A 21,468-nucleotide genomic window follows, 5' to 3' on the forward strand; every position below is an offset into this window, starting at 1 on the left:
AGTTCCCAGGCTGCTTACCCAAGATGAGAATGGTGATTCCATTAAAAACTGCTCCTACGTAGGTCAACAGCCACATGACCACAGCCAACTTGGAAAGAAACAAAGAGCATTTCACATAACCACACTTCTTGTACATCTGAGCCAATATACATTTAATACATTTAAAGAGCATCAAAAACAGTTCTCAGAAACTAATTATTCAGTTGAACTGGAACATCTTTTTGATATTTTACAGTCAATGAATCTTCCTGTTAAAAATCAAATGAACTTTTATGAGACTTATTGTGTAACACCTGTGTAGAAGTGTTACATTTCACTGGTGGAACAGAAGGAAATTCATCCTGTGGAAATGGCCTCTTTACAGTATTCTGCAACAGTTCAACATTGGAACTATTAACCAGAAGAAGAAGCTGCAAAGCAAAACCACTAAAAATATATATTTCTAAAAGTTAAAACGACAGTTTTGGTTATCCCTGCATTGTAATTAAAGTCCTTGGCCACCATAAATGCTATGCAGCCCCCGAATTGGGGTACAGCTTCAATAGGCTTCAATTCAATTCAATTCATTTTTATTTATATAGCGCCAAATACAACAAATGTCATCTCAAGGCACTTAGATAGTAAGTCCAATTCAAGCCAATTGGAATTCAATTAATTAATAATAATCATAATTCATAAAATAATCCTATATATATATATATATATATATATATATATATATATATATACACACACACACACACACACACAAGTAACCAAGCCACCAAAACTGGCTCTTTACAAAGTGACTGCGCCCCTCCCGAAGGACTTTAGCATGAGATTTTGGTTCTTATCCTGAAGCCTTACTCATGACCATAGGTGAGGGTAGGAATGTAGATCGGTTGGTTAATCTAAAAACAAACAAACAAAAACAAAAAATGCCTCGCCTTTGGCTCAGTTTCACCACCACAAGTTTACCAGAAAGAGATACAAGGGTGGTCCCATGGGACCACTCCCAGCATGAGGAACCCTGGTGGTGTGCTGCATTGTGAACTGGGCAACAGCTCTTTCAGGGCCCTTAGCGGATCCCTTGCCCTAGATATGAAACTGGCTTGAGGACATTTTAAAAGCTTTGACTGTATTACAGTCTAATGAATCCATACCTAAATTACTGCAGTATTGCATTGGCAAGTATATATTCCTCAGTCTTACACTACAGTACAGTAAAACACGGTTCTTGAGAGCTGGATAAGCGTTTTAAAATGGAGACATGCTGTAATGAGTAAACCATTTCTAACCAGTCTAAATAATTGTCACTAGGGTTATCATAACCACAAAAGGTTACTATGATGCAGATAAGATAAGGAATATAAAGTAAGCTTGGGTTGGTGTATTACTGGGCTAATCGGAGCTATAAAAAGACTGCACCCAGGAGATTGGCCTTTATGGGACAGAGTGGGAGTAATATTCCATAACATACAGAGAAAATGGTCAGAACTCAGAAAGACCGTGACCGAGGCCGGAACTGCTCACCTTCAGGGAGTCCACAAGGTCTTCGACCAAGAAGAGGTGGCTCATCTGCTTCAGGGCTTGGTTGATGTAGGTCAGACTGGCGTCCACGTGCTTGCGGAATGTCTCTGGAGGGATGCTGACATCCTTATCTATAAGCGCTCTGCAGAGAGATGGAGGAGGAGAGAAAGGAGACCACAAAATGAGGCTGAGTGTTCTTGCAGAAATGCTGCAGAAAACCATAAATAACCAGCCTGTGCTGAAAAGGGTTTAGTGGGAGCATCAGTATTGCACAAACGTCTTCAATTATTTGTGGGAGAACTGTAGGTCTATTGACCATGATCAAGTCTAAAGATTTATTTTCACTTCATACTTTTTTTTACTATTTAAGGAAGTCGGAAATGGGGTTTTTGAAATCAAAGAGGCTTAAGTTTTGTTTCAAAATGGAGAAATCCAAAGTTTTCCCCTTGTGAAATACACATTGTATCATGTAAACAGTCAGGTTTATTCTAAATCTTCTCTTTAATGCAAGTGAAGCTCATCACATTTTGGTAAAAGAGCCTTATAAACTTTTAGGTGTGGTTAATAATATGTAAAATTCCACTTTTGTCCAAAGGTTTATCTATTGCCTCAATAAATGTATCAAAAAGATATATATATATATATATATATATATATATATATATAAAAAAAAACATTTTATTAGTTTTTCAGTAAAATGGAAGAATCTCCACATACAAACCTATCTATTAGCATTTGAAATCTATAATCTTTAATGCTTTAGAAGCAATTAACAAATTTGTTGTGTTTAATTAATATTGTTTAAATAAGTTAAAAATAATTTAAAAAAAAAAACACACAAAAAAAACATAATTCAGTTTCTTTATATGAAGTTTTCATGATTTTGTAAATTAGATTTGAAACAACATTTACCCTAGAATTGTACAGGCCTCATGAGTCATAAGAAGCACAGAAGCTGTACATCACATCGGTCGGCATGGCTTATCAAACACTGTGGCCAAGAGCCAGGAGTTATGGAGCTAGAATGTGCTAATGCTAACAACTTATTATTGGGATTTTTCTTACCAACTGAGAAATTTCATACTCGAGAAATTATCAAAAAAAATATATACCTGAACAATATTTGAAACTAAACAGTAAATGTATAAGAGATATCCTGTTATGTAGCTTGCCAATGAAATATTTGCATGCAAGCTACCACAGTGGGGGCATTGTAGCAGTTGGGTCTGTAGATATAATCATTTGATTTCTGTGGTAATAATTAATTTGTGTATGGAAGATTATTCTATCATCAAAGCTATATTTACTCTCATCAAAGGAAGAACTAGACTATGATATTTCAATTCAATTTGAATTGAAATCCAATTACAACAAATGTCATCTCAAGGCACTTCAATAATATAGTCCAAGCTATAGTCAGGCCAATTGGAGTAATCATAATCCAATGAAATCCAATTAATTAATTAAGCATATTCAATGTTTAGAAAATATATATATATATATATATATATATATATATATATATAGACTTCTCCTGAATGCTTGCTTCAGTCTTTGGGGACATACCGTTTCTCATTGTTTGGGCAGAACAGACCGTTCTTCTGACCGTTGGAAATGAACACCCACCACAGTGGCACGTAAACTAAGGGGATATTTCATAAACAGCTGAACAGTGGAATCCTGGAAAAAAAACTTCCATTCATTCATCAGTCGAAAGACTGACATTTTAATTCATAGCAATGTTTTTTTCTAAAAAACTATAATACACAAGAGGTAAACTTGTTAACGTGAAAGTTCAGCTGGAGTGACGGTAGCTCAGGAGGTGGACTGGTTGTCGTTCAGTCGGAGGGCGGCGGGTTTGATCCCAAACTCCTCCAGTCCATATGTCCAAGTATCCTTTGCACTATGAATGTAATGGAACTTCAAAATGGTGGCTGGCAAAAAAGAGAGTGAACAGTACAATCTAAAGTCCACCAGCTAGTTTGGCTACTGGAAGATAAAGTTAATTCCTGACACTTAATCAAATCATTGACAGTATAAAGCTAGCTAGTTACAATCGAGTCTATTGAAAAAGCTTCACCATTCACCAGATGTGTTTTACATGACCACAGTGTGCCTATCGGGCGAACATGAACGATTATGACAATATGACATGTTGTAAGGAAAAGCACTCTGAGCACATTGAGCAAATTTAGCAAATCTATAACAGCAAACAGCTCATTATGCGTGTGCATAGGAAAACTTTCCTTTTTGATAAAGCTTATAGTTAGGGATGGCTCAGGTGATCCTGAAACATCCCATAGTTAAGCTGCTATAGGCCCAGACTGCTGGGGGAGCTCATCTGTCACACCTTTCCTCACTTTACTCTCTTTTTCCCCTGTTCAATTTCTCAAATGACATTATGTATATGTGACATTATTGTGGTCATTAACTCGTGTTTCCCTGTTCCAACAGATATCCTTTGAATGGTGTTACAGTGTCCCCCCCCCTTTCTGTCTTCTCAAACCCCAGCTGGTCGAGGCGGATGGCCACCCTTCCTGAGTCTGGTTCTGCCAGAGGTTTCTTCCTGTTAAAAGGGAGTCGTTTCTCTGCAGTTGCCTCAGGCACGCTCAGGACGGGAGATTGGACCGAAAACAAAGTTTCAGTGCAATCTGTTGGTTTCCTTAGCTAGGAAATTGTTTTTGAATTGGCTCTATATGAACGAATTGGATTATTTTATGAATAATTATGATTACAATTAATTGAATTCCAATTGGCTTGAATTGGACTTTATTATAAGTGCCTTGAGATGACATTTGTTGTATTTGGCGCTATATAAATAAACTGAATTGAATTTCTCCAGCACTTCCTGAAAGATAAAATTAAATAATAACATTAAAGTGACCTTCATGTAGGAATGCCATCACTGAGGTGATGCAATGTTTCTGATGGCACTAGTGGCTCTCCAATAAAAACTAAATAAACACCAACGGGCCAGATCTGTTCACTTTGGTTAACTGCCCTTTGGGAAAGAAGTAATGAGAATACCTTGTCCATTTGGTACTTTGTAATTTTTAAAAAGTTCCTTTTCTGGCATCGATATATGCATTCGTATTAGTCGTCATTCCATGAAAATGACCTCTTCATGCCATGAAATGGCTTACTTATGTGTCCCTTGCAGAAGGATTTACCCCATCTCCTTTGGTCAATTCCTGGCCCCAGTGTCTTTAGAATGTAAGAATATGATTTTTAAAAAAAAAGTAAAGTTCTTTAAGGAATTGGTGACCACTTGAAATGTATGAAGTTCGATCCTGTCCCTCCCTTAAGTTGAAATGTCCCTGGAGAAGATACAAAACCCCACATTACCCATCGACTTTGTCTTACTTGAACGGGTGTCCATCACTGGACTTCTGCACAGCCTGGACAACCGACTTGTAGATGCGGAAGGTGATGGTAACACAGAGCAGAGCAAGCAGCAGGTAGGAGACCACGCTGATGACACTGAAGGCTGCTAATGAAAGCAGCAGCAGCATGGACAGGCCGAACACCAAGCCCGATTTCTTAGGGTCACGCCAGTGTATGAGGTCCTTAGCTGTAGAGATGCAGAAGTGGGAGGTTAGACCTACACTGGTGTACCATACCAGCCTGAAGGGTTTTATTTTAGTAACCATGAAATTAAAGTAAGAACAGCAGGAGGAATTCTTGTTAAATTTCAGGAAAAACAAACAGGAAAATCAGAAATGAAGTCTGTATTAAGTCTTGTGGATAAGACCAGGTCAACTCTGATCCAATAAAACATGAATATGTTGAATCTACTGTCATTTGGAGCCCAGAATAACTGGGCAAGGGAGAGAAATGACGATAGAGAAATGACGATAGATGTCCTAGTCGTGTTTGTATGCATGTTCCATGAGCATGTTCTGTGAACAGTCCAGTATGCGAAAGCCTAAATACAAGGCAGTTACATAATGCTGGAGGGGTTGGCACTCTCAAACTGCCCCTCCTTCTCTGAGCTTGGGTAAAAGGGGCATATTTGAAAAGGCCTTGTGTGAGTGGTGGTGCAGAAACCATGTGGCCTGATGCTTCAGGGACGATTCAGGCCTCAGTGCTCCAGCAAATGTAATGGGAGCACATTGAAGAGACATCATATGGAACTTAATTTCAGTGGAGAGCAGCTATGTTTACAACTTTGAGATGAGCAGCAACAACTCCAATAGCCATACATAGAGAAAAAAAAAGGTCTGTTGTTCCTGAATTTGTATAGCTTACTATTAGATCAAGAACCCTTCATTATTCAGACACAATAGTTTCCATGTGTCAGCAAAGTTGGCTGAAAACATCAAATATCAATGAAAATAATGGATTACTTTCCTAATTCAACCTGAAAACATTTGCACTGGTATGGGGTTAACGAACAAAGTTGAAGAGGTATTGCTCAGGAAGTCTGAGCAAGGTTTCCTCACACTGCACGTCGTCTCAGCATGGTCTGGTGTCAGTATCCACAGAGAAGCAACCAGTTTGACAGCCCTTTTTCCTTTTCTCTCTCCCTCCCTGTCTCACTATATACTGCTAAGGTCCCAGTGGCTGGAAAGACAAAGTAGCCTGCTTTCACAGTGTGCTGCTCTTAAAGCTACACACAAACACACAAAACGATCAACCCCACAGGCCTGAGGCCACAAATGCTGGATGGAAAGGGGAAAATGCATACTGTAAAAATTCTATACATCCTTCTACTGCCAATGAACGTGACTATTTTTATTTTAGTAGGTCATTTGTGAAATACTCGATGACATCAATGACAGTAAGTTTTTCAAATCAGCTTGGTGCAAACGCAGTTTGAAGACCATCCCAGAGCAGCAGTGCGTTTGTCGTCAGCACTTTTTAATATTAAACATCAAAAGATGCACGAGAGAAAACAATTAATACAGACACTTTGAAGAGTCAAAACATTTGGTGTCATTACTAGGGCTGGGCGAGTTAACTCGTTATTATCGTGTTAACTGGTTAATAATTTAACGCCGATAAATATTTTTATCGCACATTAACGCAGGTTTTATTATTGCAAAGGTCTGTTGCTCACAGGCTTTTTTTGGTAAAAGTCTGTTGCCGTCTGCTGCGGAACCAGAAAAGAAAGTAATTGGCGGATTCACACAGTTACAGCAAACACCACAAAGCATGGAGTAATAAAATAAAAATAAACTAGCAGGTAACACCACCGTTACAAGTGCTCCTCGGTCTCTGTGTGAAGCTCACGGAGCTAACCGGCGCTACTTCCTGTTTTACTTGTTTCAACATAAAAGCTCGTATTTCAAAATAAATTTTAAAAAAAAAAAACTCCTGCATTTACAACCAATTTGAATTGTCTTATCACCGTAGTAGTTCCAGTCTAAAATATCACTTAAAGACAAAACACAGACAGTGGAGCGAGGCTTCTACATAAAAACTACAGAAAGATGCTGATGTTAAAAGTGTGTTTGCACAGCAAATGTTATGGCACTTTCATTCATATGGCAGCACATTTAAAATAAAACTAAATGCTAAAGGCTATACACTACTTTTTAATAAATTTTTGGAATTTGCGCACAAATGTGATTAAGCAGGGAAATCATGTGATTAATTAGATTAAAAATTTGAATCGTTGCCCAGCCCTAGTCATTACATTATACCGTGTGCTACTTTGAAATGTTATGGATTGTTGTTTCAGCATTTTCTGTGTGTTATATAACGACTTATACCAAAACTGTGCCGCAGATCTTGGAAATCTCAGGTGGATGTTCACTTTTAAAGGTTACTGTGGATGTTAAATTGAGCCAAACCTATAAACTAGTAAGCTGATATTGTCGATTAACACTGGCCTATCGCAAATCAGCCAGAAAAGAAAAACAAACAAACAAACTCGAACACATCAAAGGCACTTGGGTTAACCATTAAAAAAAGTCTGTCCAGCAGAACTGCTTCGACTCCACTGTTAACAATACAGCCTGTATGTAGTACAATAAGTTCAGCACTGTCATTGTCGGCGATGCCATTTAACATCAAACCCATTTAACATCCAGTGAGTTGCATCTGTAAACCAGCTGTGCCATGACAAAAAAAAATATATATATACAGAGAAAAAACTGTCGCCTTAAAAGAGTACATGATAGATACAAATCCCAATGATTGACATAAATGAGCAGAGTAACTGCAAAAGTGAGTAATTATCAACAAAATTACTCCAAGTAAAGAGACAGTTTTTAACCCCAATTGTTGTCTATTAGATTCCATCAGAAATTGAATTGGGATTAAAGCCTAAACAGAGAGAGCAGATGTTTCCACATTTGAATCAGATTGAAGAAATATCCGTCCATAGCCTTGTGTAAATACTGTTAAAAGTATTACAATAGCTGTCCAACTAGACAGATCTGAATGTTTTTATTAGCAAAAAAAAAGTTATTTTATTTTTTTCTGCTGTAACAAAAGCCTAAAACTGTGAGGAACATCTTTATATGTTTGTATACTCTTACATCCCTACTCATGGTATAAAAATACCTATCAACTGAGCAACAATATCAAAGATCAGTAAAACAACTACATATTAAAAGGTTTTTGCATGATACATTTATCTCCTGAGCAACCTCAGCTTCCAAAACTGGCCTAAAAAGGCCAACAAAAACAACCACTAAAGTTACAAATGATCCGTTCTTCCATAGAACTAAAAAAATAAATAAAAATAGCTTCCCTCCAAAACTCAGTAATGTCACATAAACAAGCATCTGAAGGTGGACTACTAAAAAGCCTTACAGATCAACGGTCAAGATACAACAGCTTTAACATCCAAACTTAACCGATAGGCATTTCCTTAAGTTTCTACATACGCATTATTCCCAGGTGTCCGATTACAAGATCGCCAGCACACAGTTATGGGGTGTCAGCTCTAGGTTGAAGCATGCAAACACATGTAGACCAATGAATGCATCAGGATTACTGTCTGCATACCAGTCCGTGTATGTGTGGCAAATTGAGATCATGTTAGCAGAAAAGAGAGGGTACTGCAAAACCTAGCTGCTATTACTCCTCATAACAATACATTCCTGCACAATATTGATCTGAGTAAACTTGGAAACAGGCCGATGTAAATTAATTTGCATGCAGACTGAAGAGAGGACTAGAAATAGTATGACTGAATGACCTGACAGCAAACTCTAGCCAAAGATAGCATCCTGCTGAAACTTAAGCATGAATTATGACACCAAAAAGAATTGCCACGAAGGTGACATCCAGATATACAGCTGATTTAGCATGATTGTGATTTACTGGACCATGCTTTATCATCCTGCATTAGATACTTTACCCATTGTGCTGTGGAAAGTTAGATCAAGGCAGAAATCTGACACTTGGGATTGACTGTACCGCGTGACTTTCAGGGTTATTGCTAGCCAACACCAGGCCACCATATTTAAACTTCTATCCACCCTCTGTTGAGGACCACTGGTGAGCTTTAAAGAACAGAGGGCACAAGAGGGTTACAAGCTCAAATGGACTGGGGATCACTTGACCACATGTAGCCTTGGTGTCTATGCCCCATGGTTTGACTGCTAGAAGAATCTCCATAACAGCTGCAGTCTTTACAGCATTTAGTATGGCATCAATTACGTACAACTTTTAGATTATTAGATTATTTTTATGCAATGCTGTTCTAATTATACATATCAAAGTGAATACATGACATCTACTCAAATATCTAAGGGGGAGCAATACAATGTTATTATCATTTTAACTTTTAAACTTATTTAGCACTAAAAGGCAAGGTTAAAGAGTGCATCCCTGTATTTAGAGCGGAATTCTGCCTCCAGTGTTCTGCACATATTCCATCTTGCTGCGATAACTTACACTGAACACGATAGGTTGCATTAGTGCATACCAGATGAGGAGATATGCACACAGTTACCCAAATTTACTAAAATCTGGTATCTTCAGTGGATTTTACCTTTGGATTCACGTGACTTGGTTTTTAAGATAAGACAGGATTACATGCCTTTGGTAAATTGTGAATGAGTCAAGCCACTTAGGTCACAGAGACATGAACACTATTCATTGACTGTCTTAAAATCAGTCATCGGGATTCCAATGAGGTTTTGATGCTATAACTAAATAGACACCATCATCAGCACAGCCAGACACAGTTTCATGTTTTCTATTGCTGTTGCCATTTTACTATTAACATAACATCACAAAAACATTTTGTCATTACGTAACAAATCAAGAGAGTTAGAAAAAAAAAAGTTAAAGAATCTTTACCATCTCTGGATGTTATCTAACAGTAGGACTTTCTTGTGGACAGCAATATAAGAAACCTGAGGCCAAAGGTGCCTTCACTTTGGGAAAATGGTGTGTATACTGCATGTGTTTTGGTGAACTGATCCATTGGGGCTGGATGTCTGTGCTGCTGCAGTGCAGCAACCACCTGCAATTTTTTTCTTCAACCCAGCATGCCTTTGGTAATTGCCAGAAATACAAACAGTTTGGTGTACTCCTTGGTTGATATGGCTCAAAAAATGAAGACATGAAACTTGTCCAGGAGTAACTTGAGATCAGTAAGAAAAATAAATAAATTACAAAATAATTCATCATCATCATAGTAACAAGTAAGATGTATTTTCAATTCCTGACATGCTGCATACACACTAAAGTGACAGATGTATTGTTATCAATAAAAGGTCAATATGATGACTTACAAATGTTTTCATTGTGTATTTTGTTGAGAGCCACTTCCAAGATGCTTACCTCACAGATAGGCACCACACTCAAATGATATCAAATCATATAAGCCAATCATTGTTTTTCCTTTGGACACTAACATTATACTGGTACAACAGTACTGGTAGAACTCAAAAACTATTTGTTTGATGGGAGTGGACAGGAAAGTTCTGTTGTATATGGAAAAGGTGAGAAGGTGCAAACCAAGACGGAAAAAACCCCAAAAAAACAGTCCCGCTGAGGGGAGTGCGTGAAGTTAGCAGGCCTACTGCCCAAAGGGAAAAGATGTTACCTGAGAAGTGGGTTAGTATGGCTGTCAAGACATGCTCAGCAAGATGGTAGGCTTCAGCCACCCATTCGTCAATGGCTTCCACCTCTTTGGAATATGTGTCGTCGATCACAGGGCTGCTTTGTGAACTCGGAGGATTAGGACCCGAGGTGAAGGAAGAGAGCTGTGACGATGTGGCACTGGGGTTCGCTTGATTCTGGTATGAAACTTTTGACTGGAGGTTCATCAACTCTTCTTCATCTTGGCTGCTGCCGAGCTCTTTGAGAGCACTGATCGTAAGTTCTTCTTGTTCAAGATCCATCACCATACTTGGAGAGGAATGGGAGGGAGGCAAGCTAGTTTTGCTGAACTCATTCTTAAAGGCAACGGCTTGATGCACACAATCTGGTTCTACATCCTGCTTCGATTTCAGGCACTCTCTCATAAATTCCACAAAACTATCCGTAGGTTCAGAAGCCGCGTCGTCGCTTCTGATTCCGTCTAGGCCGGTTGATGTGTCAGGTGCACTGCAATCCACTTTCACATCCTGCTGGATGGTTAAGCCTGGTTTATGAGATGGCAGGGTGTTGCCATTTTCTATGTTATCTGCAGGTATACCAGTGGTCACTTTCTTAATGAAATCTTGGTCATTGATGCTGCTTGGTGTCTCTGTTTGGAAACAGGAATATGGGTTTTGGGGATATTCCTCTAGAGATGGTTGACCAAGAGAGTTGCTGAGAGCTTCATCCCCATTAAGTGGAATGGTGTTGTCCAGACTTGACCCGTTTTCTGCAACATCATTTTGTGCAGGATCAGAAAGAAATCTCTCTTTGGCATTATTTAGCCCTTTACCATCATCCTGATCCAAAGGGGAGGATATATCATAGTCGTAATCGAATGATTGTCTGTCATAAATATCATCCCGCATGAAACTGGTTATAGAAATAGGAGCAGTTACCATACAAGCCTCTTTTGCTTGTTTTTTGCCCGTTTCATCTTCTTTGGATTGGCTGTAAGGAGCTGATTCCTTAGATGAAAGATCAGCTTCTCTAGATTTGACCAGGATATCTTGTGCTTCATCTGACCACTCATCGTCATTGTCTGGAAAGTCCACTTCTTCGTTTCCATCTACAAAAGGAGTGGGTTCAATATTCACTTCATTTTTAGTCGTCTGTGAATCGTCAGATTTTGCTTGCAAAACATCAGATGTAGAGTCCTTTGAAACCATTTGATCAGGCTGGACTTCAGATTTTAGGGGGGATTGCTGATGGCACATTTCTGCAGTAGTTTTGAGGACCTTGTGTTTGGGGGAGTATTCAGCATCCGAGTCCACAGGGGAGGATGGAGGCGAGTAGCCTTCCATAAATTCAGTTTCTAAGGGGCGTGTTTTGAGTGGTTGAGGGTGAGCGTTTTCTGGCTCTGGTTCTACAGTTTTTGCAGATTCACCGGCAAGGACTTTTACAACCTCATAGTCCTCATCTTCCTCGGGCTCCATTTCCATCTCCTCTTCACTGTAATTTGGCTCATCAGTCTCAATAACATTTATTGTTGGAACTTGCATTAGCTTCCTCTCAGACTTTGGAGGAGGGACCTCCTTTTCAGCAGAAGAAAGATCCGTAGCCGTAGAGGCAGAGATAATGGTGGGATCATCTGAAATGACTGACGGTGGGAATGCCGACGCAGGAGCACAGACTCCGTCTTCAATTACAGTGTCATCCGACTCTCCTGAGCTATCTGCTTCACTTGGTTCTGGGTGCTCCAAATCTCCAGCCCAAGAAGCTTTTTTCTCGTCTGAAACATTGTCTTGAACATCAGAAGAAGATGGAGGGGAGCAAGGAGGAGATGGGGAGCAAAAGCCTGCAGGAGGAGCAGGTGAAGAAGGACTCACTAAACTGAGATTTAATGGAGCCTGAATTCCAGACTTTTCCTGCTGATCCCACATATAGGCTGTTGGCAAAAAGCTAATGTCAAAGTCCTCCTCAACTCCAGGTTGTTCTTGTTCACCAGTTGCTTCATCTTTCTGTTTTGGAGCTTCAACAGGAGAATCCATAAAAGCATCTGGGACACCAGCAAAAGCAGTGGCGTCAGCTTCATCGATATCAGTCTTCCTCATTGGAGCATTGTCACTGCCTTTACTCAAACCTACAGCATCAAAATCCAGCACTGGAGGTAAATGAGCCTTCATCCACTCTTCCGTTTCTTCAAACTCATTTACTTGTCTCATATCTCCAAGTACTTCAAAGGGTGACTCCGGTGACTCCTGACCAACAGTGCATCCCGTTTTCTGAATGTCTGGTACAACATTCTCAGTTTGAGGTTTGGGGGTCTCAGTGTGAGGTTTGGGGGTATCAGTAGTAGATTTGGACGTCTCAATGTGAGGTTTGGAGGTCTCAGTGGGAGGTTTGGAGGTCTCAGTGGGAGGTTTGGGGGTCTCAGTGGGAGGTTTGGGGGTCTCAGTGGGAGGTTTGGGGGTCTCAGTGGGAGGTTTGGAGGTCTCAGTGGGAGCTTTCTCATGGTGGCGCTCTCTGAAGTGAGTAAAGCTACCATCACCTCTAAAGTCCGGTTCCCTCTTTTTGGCAGCAAGAGCTTCCAGTGCCTTTATTCGCTCGGAAACAGGGGACGTCTTTACCGGAGAATCTTGTTCATCTACTTGCCCGGCTTCATTTCCGTAAATACTCTGCGAGAATGACCCGGGTTGTGAAGGAAAGCGAAGTGATGTAGCTACACCTTCACAGGGCTTGTCAGAGCCTGGGGCCACTCTCTTATCTGCCTCACCATAAATAAATGACAGCAAAAAGGACAAAAGTGGGGAGATCACAAAAATCACTACAACTAAACACCCATGCATCTATAATATTATTCAGCTAAACCTTAAGGTAACAGCCCAAGCATTCATGCATTGCATCATGAAAATGTAAGGCACATTCATATGGATAGGTTCTTAACTTTCTGCATGCTGCCCTTACCTATTTCAGAGTTACCGTCAAGCAGCATTCAATATGGGAACTTATCTAAATGATCAAATGAAGCAGCACAAGAAATAAAATGTCATCGATGATCAGTGTGGCTATGATGACTTTGCATTTTTTTGTAGAGCAAGTGTATACTACCATTATATACTCGATGGCAGTTTCTTTTTTAAAGTGTTTGTAAGTAGCATCAACTTCAGAAATGAAAATTGAATATTTCATAAGTAAGTTGTTCAGTCACGGTTACATTTGAAAAATATTTGTTTATCATTCTATGAGCACAGATTATCAGCTGAAAATCAAGTCAACTCAATCATTCTACGCTAAAGACACTCTGCTGTCCAAGTATGTTTTATTACATGTATAAAGCTATTTTTTGGCAGAATAACCCCAAATACCTCAGAAACTGAGTCACTGAGCACAGCACTTCCAATGTAGAGCATACATAAATTTCCCAAAAACAAAATATGATACTACTACTCTTAACTCTTCAGTCATTGTCCAAATGGCAGAAACTTCATAAGAGCTCCTGATTGTGACCCAAGATATCTTGAAGTATACAAAGTGAAATAACAAACTGACACAAAAAGAATCTAAAAAACTGGGTCAAAAGTTTTCGGTGCACTTTTTATACGCGCACAACAAAAATGTCTCTTTCTTTAAATAAAGGAGATCGCTGCTGCATAATCTGATCTTTAACAATCATAGATGTCATATTGAATATATTCTTTTAGAAGAATAGCTACCAATTTGAATGAGGGACAAGAAAAATTAGGGAAAAATGTTTAAAGAAACATTTCAACAGTAGGTCTATGAATTCAATCTAACTTTATATATTTATTAAAAATATTTCTTTTCATTTTCATCATATTTTCTAAATTATCAACACATTGCTGATCAGCCAGTCTATTTGGAACGTGTACCATGCTGAAAACACTGCAAATTTATCAAAAAATTTCTTTCAGACTTTGAAAAGTTCCCACACCCTGTGCTCTTCGATATTAAGCAGCAGTATGGGAACCAAATTACTACTCAATGAAAGATATCAATAACCTCTAATAACTAATATGGACTTCAGCTGTGCTATCCTGTGTTTACTTGGAGACTGCTTCTAAACGTAGAAATGTAAAGTATATCAAAGGGGGAACAATGTCCTTGCATGCCAGTAGCAATGCATCTCATTAGCTCAAGAATCTTGGGGGCTTCCTACTTGCAATTATCTTATTGCCCTAACAGGAGCAAAATTGTTATTACATCTAGAAAATGCACATTGTTTTACTTCCCCAGAAACGCAGGGATAACCGTCTTTACTGCCATCACATTGCTGTCCTCTGAGCGGTGTGTCATACAGGGAAGTGATGCTGACCATAAATGAGACCAAAACGCTGTAGAGGGCCTTGAGTATTGTTTTGATACAAAAAATTTTTTCCTGATGAAAGAAGAGAGTCTACTCTTTCGTTTGGTAATTTCGGTGTGTACATAGTGATAAGACACACTTTTCTGTGGGTCTTGGAAAATCAGTCAAAATACTGTAAAACACTTGGCAGTATGGGTCTCTCTGCACTGAAAATGGCTGTGAGTTAATCATCTCATTCAAATATTACGGCTTCCCACATTGCTGAAGCTGCTTTTTGGGGACCATTTTAGATTCTGACGCCTCTTTTTTAAACCTTGCTGAACTATGGAATTTTGACAAGTGAAATAGGAAAATTTCCAAAAGAAAGACAATTCAAACTTTAGTTTTGTTAAGTATATGGTCTAAATACCAATGTAAAAATATATTTAGGTTTTTTTATTTGCAGAAAACGTACAAAAAACAGTCCCAAAAATCTAATTGACTTTTAATTTTAGCATTTTGTGTAGATTGACAAGAGAAAAGCTGCCAATCTAAAATATAACAAAAACGTGAAAAGTGTAAACGTCTTTAAAAAGCCTTTTTGAAAACACTTCATATTAGGAGATGGACATTATCTGCTCAATCGAATCTTTGCACGCCAATCCAAAAGTGTTGATTATCATGAATTCAATCCTATCCAGCATCGTTAGCCCTGTTGTCAGCATGACTCCAATCCTATCCAACACTGAATAAACACAGTTCTTTCTATGGGTGCGTGACTGACTGGATCACTTTGTCTTGATAGGCCTGCCACCTCCTCTGCTGCACAATACAATGCCTTGTTCAAACTAGGCCACATGAATGGACTTTCCATCTTGCTAACAGTGTTGTAGTCTTTAGGCTCTGTACTTGTAAACAAATTCCAGAACACTTAGGGCAGTGACATTACTTTCAAAGATGTTGAAAATCATTAGGACTACTTTATACTACTAGACTACTTTAAGATCAAGTTTTAGCTAAAAACTTTCCACATTAATTCGTCATGTACCATCTACCAAGTGCGACTTCAGTAAACTGATTTATGTGGTCTGAGACGGGCTGTGCCATGTCTGTAGCTTAGGCATCAGAAACGTTTGATAAAAAACAGCAGAAATCTCTTCTATGCAAAGCATGAGCCGCCGTCAGTCTTAATCGGTTCATTCACATGCAAGACAAAATAAGCTCAAAACAAAATTCATAATCTACCTACTCTTCCCTGATCTACGGGTCTGGGTAAAGCAAATTCAGAAATATGCATGGAAGCACTTATGTGATAGAAAATAACTGCAGAGAGTATGTAAAAAGACAGATGACCATACAGGACAGAATTATGGAGTTCAACCAATTCATGATTTTCTATAATTATTGTGTGCAAGAACTTTTGGGCAGTCAGAAATTCCAATCGCATGATGCAGCTCTGTATACATTAGCCTTGAACTAGCAACCTATGCTAACCTCCAGTCTGCATAAAAACGCTTCTGCTTTCATCACAGAAAACTATCTTTCATGGATGCCTCAATTTGCAGAATAAGGAGGAAGACATACTGGATTCATTTAGTAAAGAGCAACATTAAAACATAGGATTAACAGACTGCTGGCAGAATGGCAGAGCAGACTCCTTTCAACCCTGCTGCTGGAAACGCCTGCCAATGAGTGTGAGCTGCTTCATCCACTTAGTTTACTGTTGGTCACATAGACCAAATCCCAATTCCTCCCCTTTGCCCTACCCCTCTGTTTTACAGTTGAAGGTGGCCGTTGTCTTCTAGGATTCAAAGAGCAGCCAGCACCACACACTGTTTAATAACTGTCTGAAACCTAATTTCAGACAGTTGGCTGCTCTAATCAGTCATGTCTGGCTGGATTTTTAAATGTAAAATTTTTTTTTTTGAAAACTCCTTTACTTAACTAAACACCACAAAATAACAGCATTCTAACATTGCTAAAAAAAAAAAAAAAAAAAAAAAAAAAAACATAGGTCAAAAAGAAGCTGGGAAAAAAAAGGAAGCAAAACTCATCAAAGAAAACCTATTTTAAATGCAATGATTTGAGACATGCACATAGCCTACCGAGCCATAAGCAAATAATGGGTTGGAGGGTGGGTGAGCAGCCACAGGCAATGGCAAGCCCAGGCCACTGGGTGGTGGATGACATCTCCAGTGCCACTCATCCTCCTAGACGTAGTTGAAACTGGGGGTGGGGTATTCGGATAGTAGGGCAGCAGGAAGGTAGGATCATCCCCACTGGGACACAAACCTGATCTACTTTTAGGTTTCTGCTCTTGTGTGCACAATGTGAACTTGAACTTCTCTTCTTTCTTAAAATAAGGTGGCAATCTTGGGATTATCTGGAACCTACAGTGAGTGATGCTGACCTAAATAATGTTGGCTAGCAGCCAGCAAAGACTGAAATGAATTACGATTTAAAGTTTGTAAAGCTGTAGGGGCAAGTTTTTACAGGTATATTTCTTGGTGTCTGAATATTGTTAGTTAGATAGCTGAGAATAAGTAGCAGGGATGAGTTGTCAAGGAGATAAAGATTGATTGTAATTACATGTACCGACTGCTGGTATCATACTAATTTGTTTGATCACCTCAGTGGGACTAAAGACACGTTACTTTAAATGTAGAATGTATATATAGTTGTCTGTAAAAGCTTTATTGGAAGAGCAGCTGCTTTACATTTGCTGCAGCCCCTAAAAATAACACTGCCAAGTAAACTTGTTCAAAATGGCCACCTTGATCCATTGACATGAGTTTAGGACTGGTAAATAAAATTAAACAGATGTCAGTGCAAGACAAAGTTTCCAAGGAAGAGGGGTAAGTAATAACTAGTTGAGGTAGGGAAGCAGCTGCAATAAGGACGGGAGTTTGTGGTGGTATTTTCTTCTTTGCAGGATTGTATTTTTATTGGAGTCTTGCGAGCAGGAGAGGGGCACCAGAAAGAGGGATGAAGTAGAGCAGTAAAGCACAAGCCAGCGAGATAGAACAGTAAAGAGGGATAGAGCAGGCGAGCAGCGTAAGAGAACTATACACTTGCCTTGAGGAGATTGAATGAGAGATACAGGCGAAGAGGAAAGAAAGGAATCTGAAAAAATGAAAAAAAAGGAAAGGACAGAAGAATGATCATCCTAGAAGAAAATAACTCCTATTCGCTGAAATCCAACCAAATAAAGACATTAAAAGTCAAGGGAAAACAGTCAACTTATCAAACCTTAATAAGAACTCTATTATTGTTAATAGAGGTGCCCCAGTCATATGCTTTCATCTAGTTCAGTGAACCTACAATTCCACATGCACTCAGATAAACGTTATGGCAAAACAAATTGTTCAAATAAGACGAAACTCACTTGTCATTTTGCTGTAGTTGTTGACATGAGCAGAACAAAATGTTCTCCACATATTTACCCCAAACAAAGATGCAATAACACTTCTTTAAACACATTCCCATGTACTGTGGGTTTAAGCTGCTACTCTCGGTACCCCAAAAACAAAGCTTTCAAACAATGATTGAAGGTGCCAAAGGTAGCGGACACTCATACGCTTGATCGTATAACTTCGACATGAGGCAGTTATTTAATGGATTGTGCTCGGGTCTTACTTCTAATTTTGGATAGACTTTATTGTTACAGAACACAAGTGCATATATCCTGCTTGTGTCAATTTTACATGAAGTAATCCTGAATGGAAACGGACACAAACAAACAAATGTTTTGTTTTTTTTAAACCTAAAACTAAAAAGGTCAATTAATAATATTTTTAAGCAGTCTTATGTTTTGGATGCCTAACAAAACCGAATAAATTATGAGGTGCATAATACACGACACCCAAGCTTCCAATAAAAAGATGAAAGGTAAAGACATCCGTATGAGGCAATGAGGAGACAGCCCTCTTCCTCAAAATGCCAACAAGGCATCTTATACCCCTTTTTTCACAAGTTAATGTGAATGGATTACTGCCAACCAAATATCTCAGATGCCAAAAATATGCCTCACCATGTCCTAATTGTGCATATGTATTGGAGAAATATTTACATTGGAAGCAGTGGCATTCACATGATAGATCTGTATAAAGATGGTAAACTTGTGTTTTACGAACTGTTACCCTACAAAACCCCCCCCAAAAAACTCTAACATCCAGACACAGCAAGACATCTTGGGCTGCCTGAACATGCCACAGTAAAGACACACAGCTTCACAATTTTATATCCTGACAAGCAGCTGCTAGAAATTAATCGTTCAATGTAAGGCTACGGCGACACGAAAACGAAACGAGGGTTTTTTTGAAAATGGGTACGAAAATGATTGCGACCACACAGGGAAGCTTCTGTGTCCACATGGAAACGCAACGCTTGCTGAAAACGATGCAGTACACACGAAACACCTCTAGGTGCGCTGTAAGCCACCCCCACCAGTTACACCAGAACAATAGAAGAAGCAATGCGCATGCGTGTACGCCCCTACTTCTACCAGCGCGAAGCTCACGTTGTTCCTTCAACAACGCCGCTGTAGTTAGCAGTGTCTGAAGCAGTGCTGCTATCAATGTTGTGGGGTCCATGATGATCGCTGTCTGTCCTTGTTGTGTTGTCTGCTTCTTCCGGATTTTGAATGGAAGCCGCTTTTTGTTCTGGTCACTGACGTATGTGTATACGTCACTGGCGTTGGCCATGTGGCTGTGACGCAGATGTAAACGATTCCGTTTTGGCTGTAACAATGGAAACGAAACGACGCCGTTCTCAGACCTTCCCACTCTGGAACCCGTTTTCCAAAACTATCGTTTTGGGGTAGTGGGAATGCCGGCTCCGTGTGGCCGCGACAGCCAAACGATAAGCAAAAGTATCGGTTACAGTGAAAAACGTTTTTGTGTAGCCGTAGCCTAAAACTGTTATGTCACAGAGATGTGACGGACTTAGAGTTTCCCCAAATGTGTCAGAATTTTCAGCTGTTTCATCAGCTCTAATTGGGAACATCGGGAGTACCGTGCAAGGTCAGGTGCCTCTCTTTGTGTGTGCGTGTCCTACAGTATATTTTTTGTTCCTCCCTGCTAATTCAAAATGTTTCATCTCTATGACAATGAGAGAGACCACTTGGCTCTTCAGCATAATGAATGATGTCCAACAGACACATTAATGTAAATTCAGGATGCTTAAAAGCGCTTTCAGCTCATATCTACACTAACATGAGAAAACACTAACTTGTGGTTTCAGCAAGGGAGTGACTTTGTGCTACATCAACAAAGCACAGGTGTCATAAATTTTAATGCCACAATGTTTCCAATGTTTTGAAACTATTTTGCATCTTTAGGTTAACCTTATGATACCTCTTCATTTGCATGCTTGCGTTTAACCCTTGCTCACTTTAATAACACCATGCATAAAACAGTTCAATAAAGAAACCGTTTTACTGGTTTGGTGTGCAACGGCTTTAATGGATTAAGCAGAGACTAAACTGCAACATCTCTGAGGTGTGGTGGTAGGTAAACTGTGAAAACAACCCTGCTCATCAAATTTTTGGGTCCATTTTCTCAAGGCAAAGTAGTAAATCTCACTGAACATCCAATAGATGTTTCTGTCCATTCTGGACAGTGTATTTAATTTGGTCTCTATGGATCTAAAGAAGAAATCAGTGAAGGTTCAATGACAATCCTTCTGCATCAAAAACTCTGCAGATGCCAGGGCAGAATTCTTCAGTCATGTATAAGGTATGAATGTGTGTAAAGATGAGGTGTGGTGTTAGTTTTATTTCAGTTCAACTGGAGTTTCCACAGGTTGGACAGGTTGAGATTGGTGGACCCTTGCAGTGCAACATTCCTTCATTTAGATTCATGTCGTTGTTGCCCTCTCAGTACACCACACCTTGACTTTTTAAACCACATTTAATCTGTACATCCACATGTGAGCAAGGTCCACGGGTAGAGGCAGAGTAAAGGAGGCTGAAAATGAATATGTGGCAAATTACAATCAACATATAAATATGAAATTAAACAATACAATTCACATCCTAATGAACAGCAAAGTTTAGAAAAAAAAAAAAAAAAAAACATACAATAGTGACAAATTTTCACAACAATCAGTATAGCTTATGTACGAAGGTGTTTGAGAAAGATTGTTCACAACTTTTCTGTATAAATTGCTTCAAAAATCAGTAAAGTTAAACAAGAAAACCTGATTAAACAGATGGAATAAACACTTTTTCATTTATGTACCTTGGAAAATGATCCATTGAGTGGTTAAGAACCTTTGCCTTTAGTATCTGACGTGAAACTCTTATGTAACAATAACTGCAAGTGCTGTGTGTGTATGTGCTCACTTTGTTGTGTGTGCCAACAACTAACGCTGTTCCTCAAACTAGTTGTATTACCAAAGTACGTCATTTATGCAAGGAAGATTTTACCCAAAGTGTGTGTGTTACGTTTAGTTTGTGCTTTCGTAACCAAAAACATCAATTTCAAAGTGTTCCCAGGTGTTTTTGTGTTTACTTGCTGCCTTCCTCTACCATATCACACAATTTATCATCAACGTTAGAGCTACACAGCATGACTTCTTCTTCTTTGGAGTTTAAGGGCAACTGAAAATAATGCAACATTACAAGTTTACTGTTCTGATGCTGGAAAATCATCAATTAACAATCATGT

General features: G+C 39.1%; 1 protein-coding gene across 3 annotated transcripts in view; it reads right to left on the reverse strand.

Moving 5' to 3' along the window:
- The window catches only part of rtn3 (reticulon 3), a 30,872-nt gene that overhangs the window by 4,760 nt on the left and 4,644 nt on the right, over positions 1–21,468 (reverse strand). The window contains exons 2-6 of one of the 3 annotated variants that reach the window (XM_075451552.1): positions 17,876–17,923; positions 10,520–13,261; positions 4,873–5,080; positions 1,513–1,651; positions 19–88 (exon numbers count right to left, since the gene is read on the reverse strand). In XM_075451552.1, the coding sequence (XP_075307667.1) occupies positions 19–88; positions 1,513–1,651; positions 4,873–5,080; positions 10,520–13,261; positions 17,876–17,923 (3,207 nt within the window). The remainder of the gene's footprint in view (positions 1–18; positions 89–1,512; positions 1,652–4,872; positions 5,081–10,519; positions 13,262–17,875; positions 17,924–21,468) is intronic. The other 2 variants (XM_075451553.1, XM_075451554.1) reach the window with 2 other exon arrangements.

This window comes from Odontesthes bonariensis, chromosome 19, assembly GCF_027942865.1.
Source record: "Odontesthes bonariensis isolate fOdoBon6 chromosome 19, fOdoBon6.hap1, whole genome shotgun sequence".
Classification (NCBI taxonomy): Eukaryota; Metazoa; Chordata; class Actinopteri; order Atheriniformes; family Atherinopsidae; genus Odontesthes; species Odontesthes bonariensis.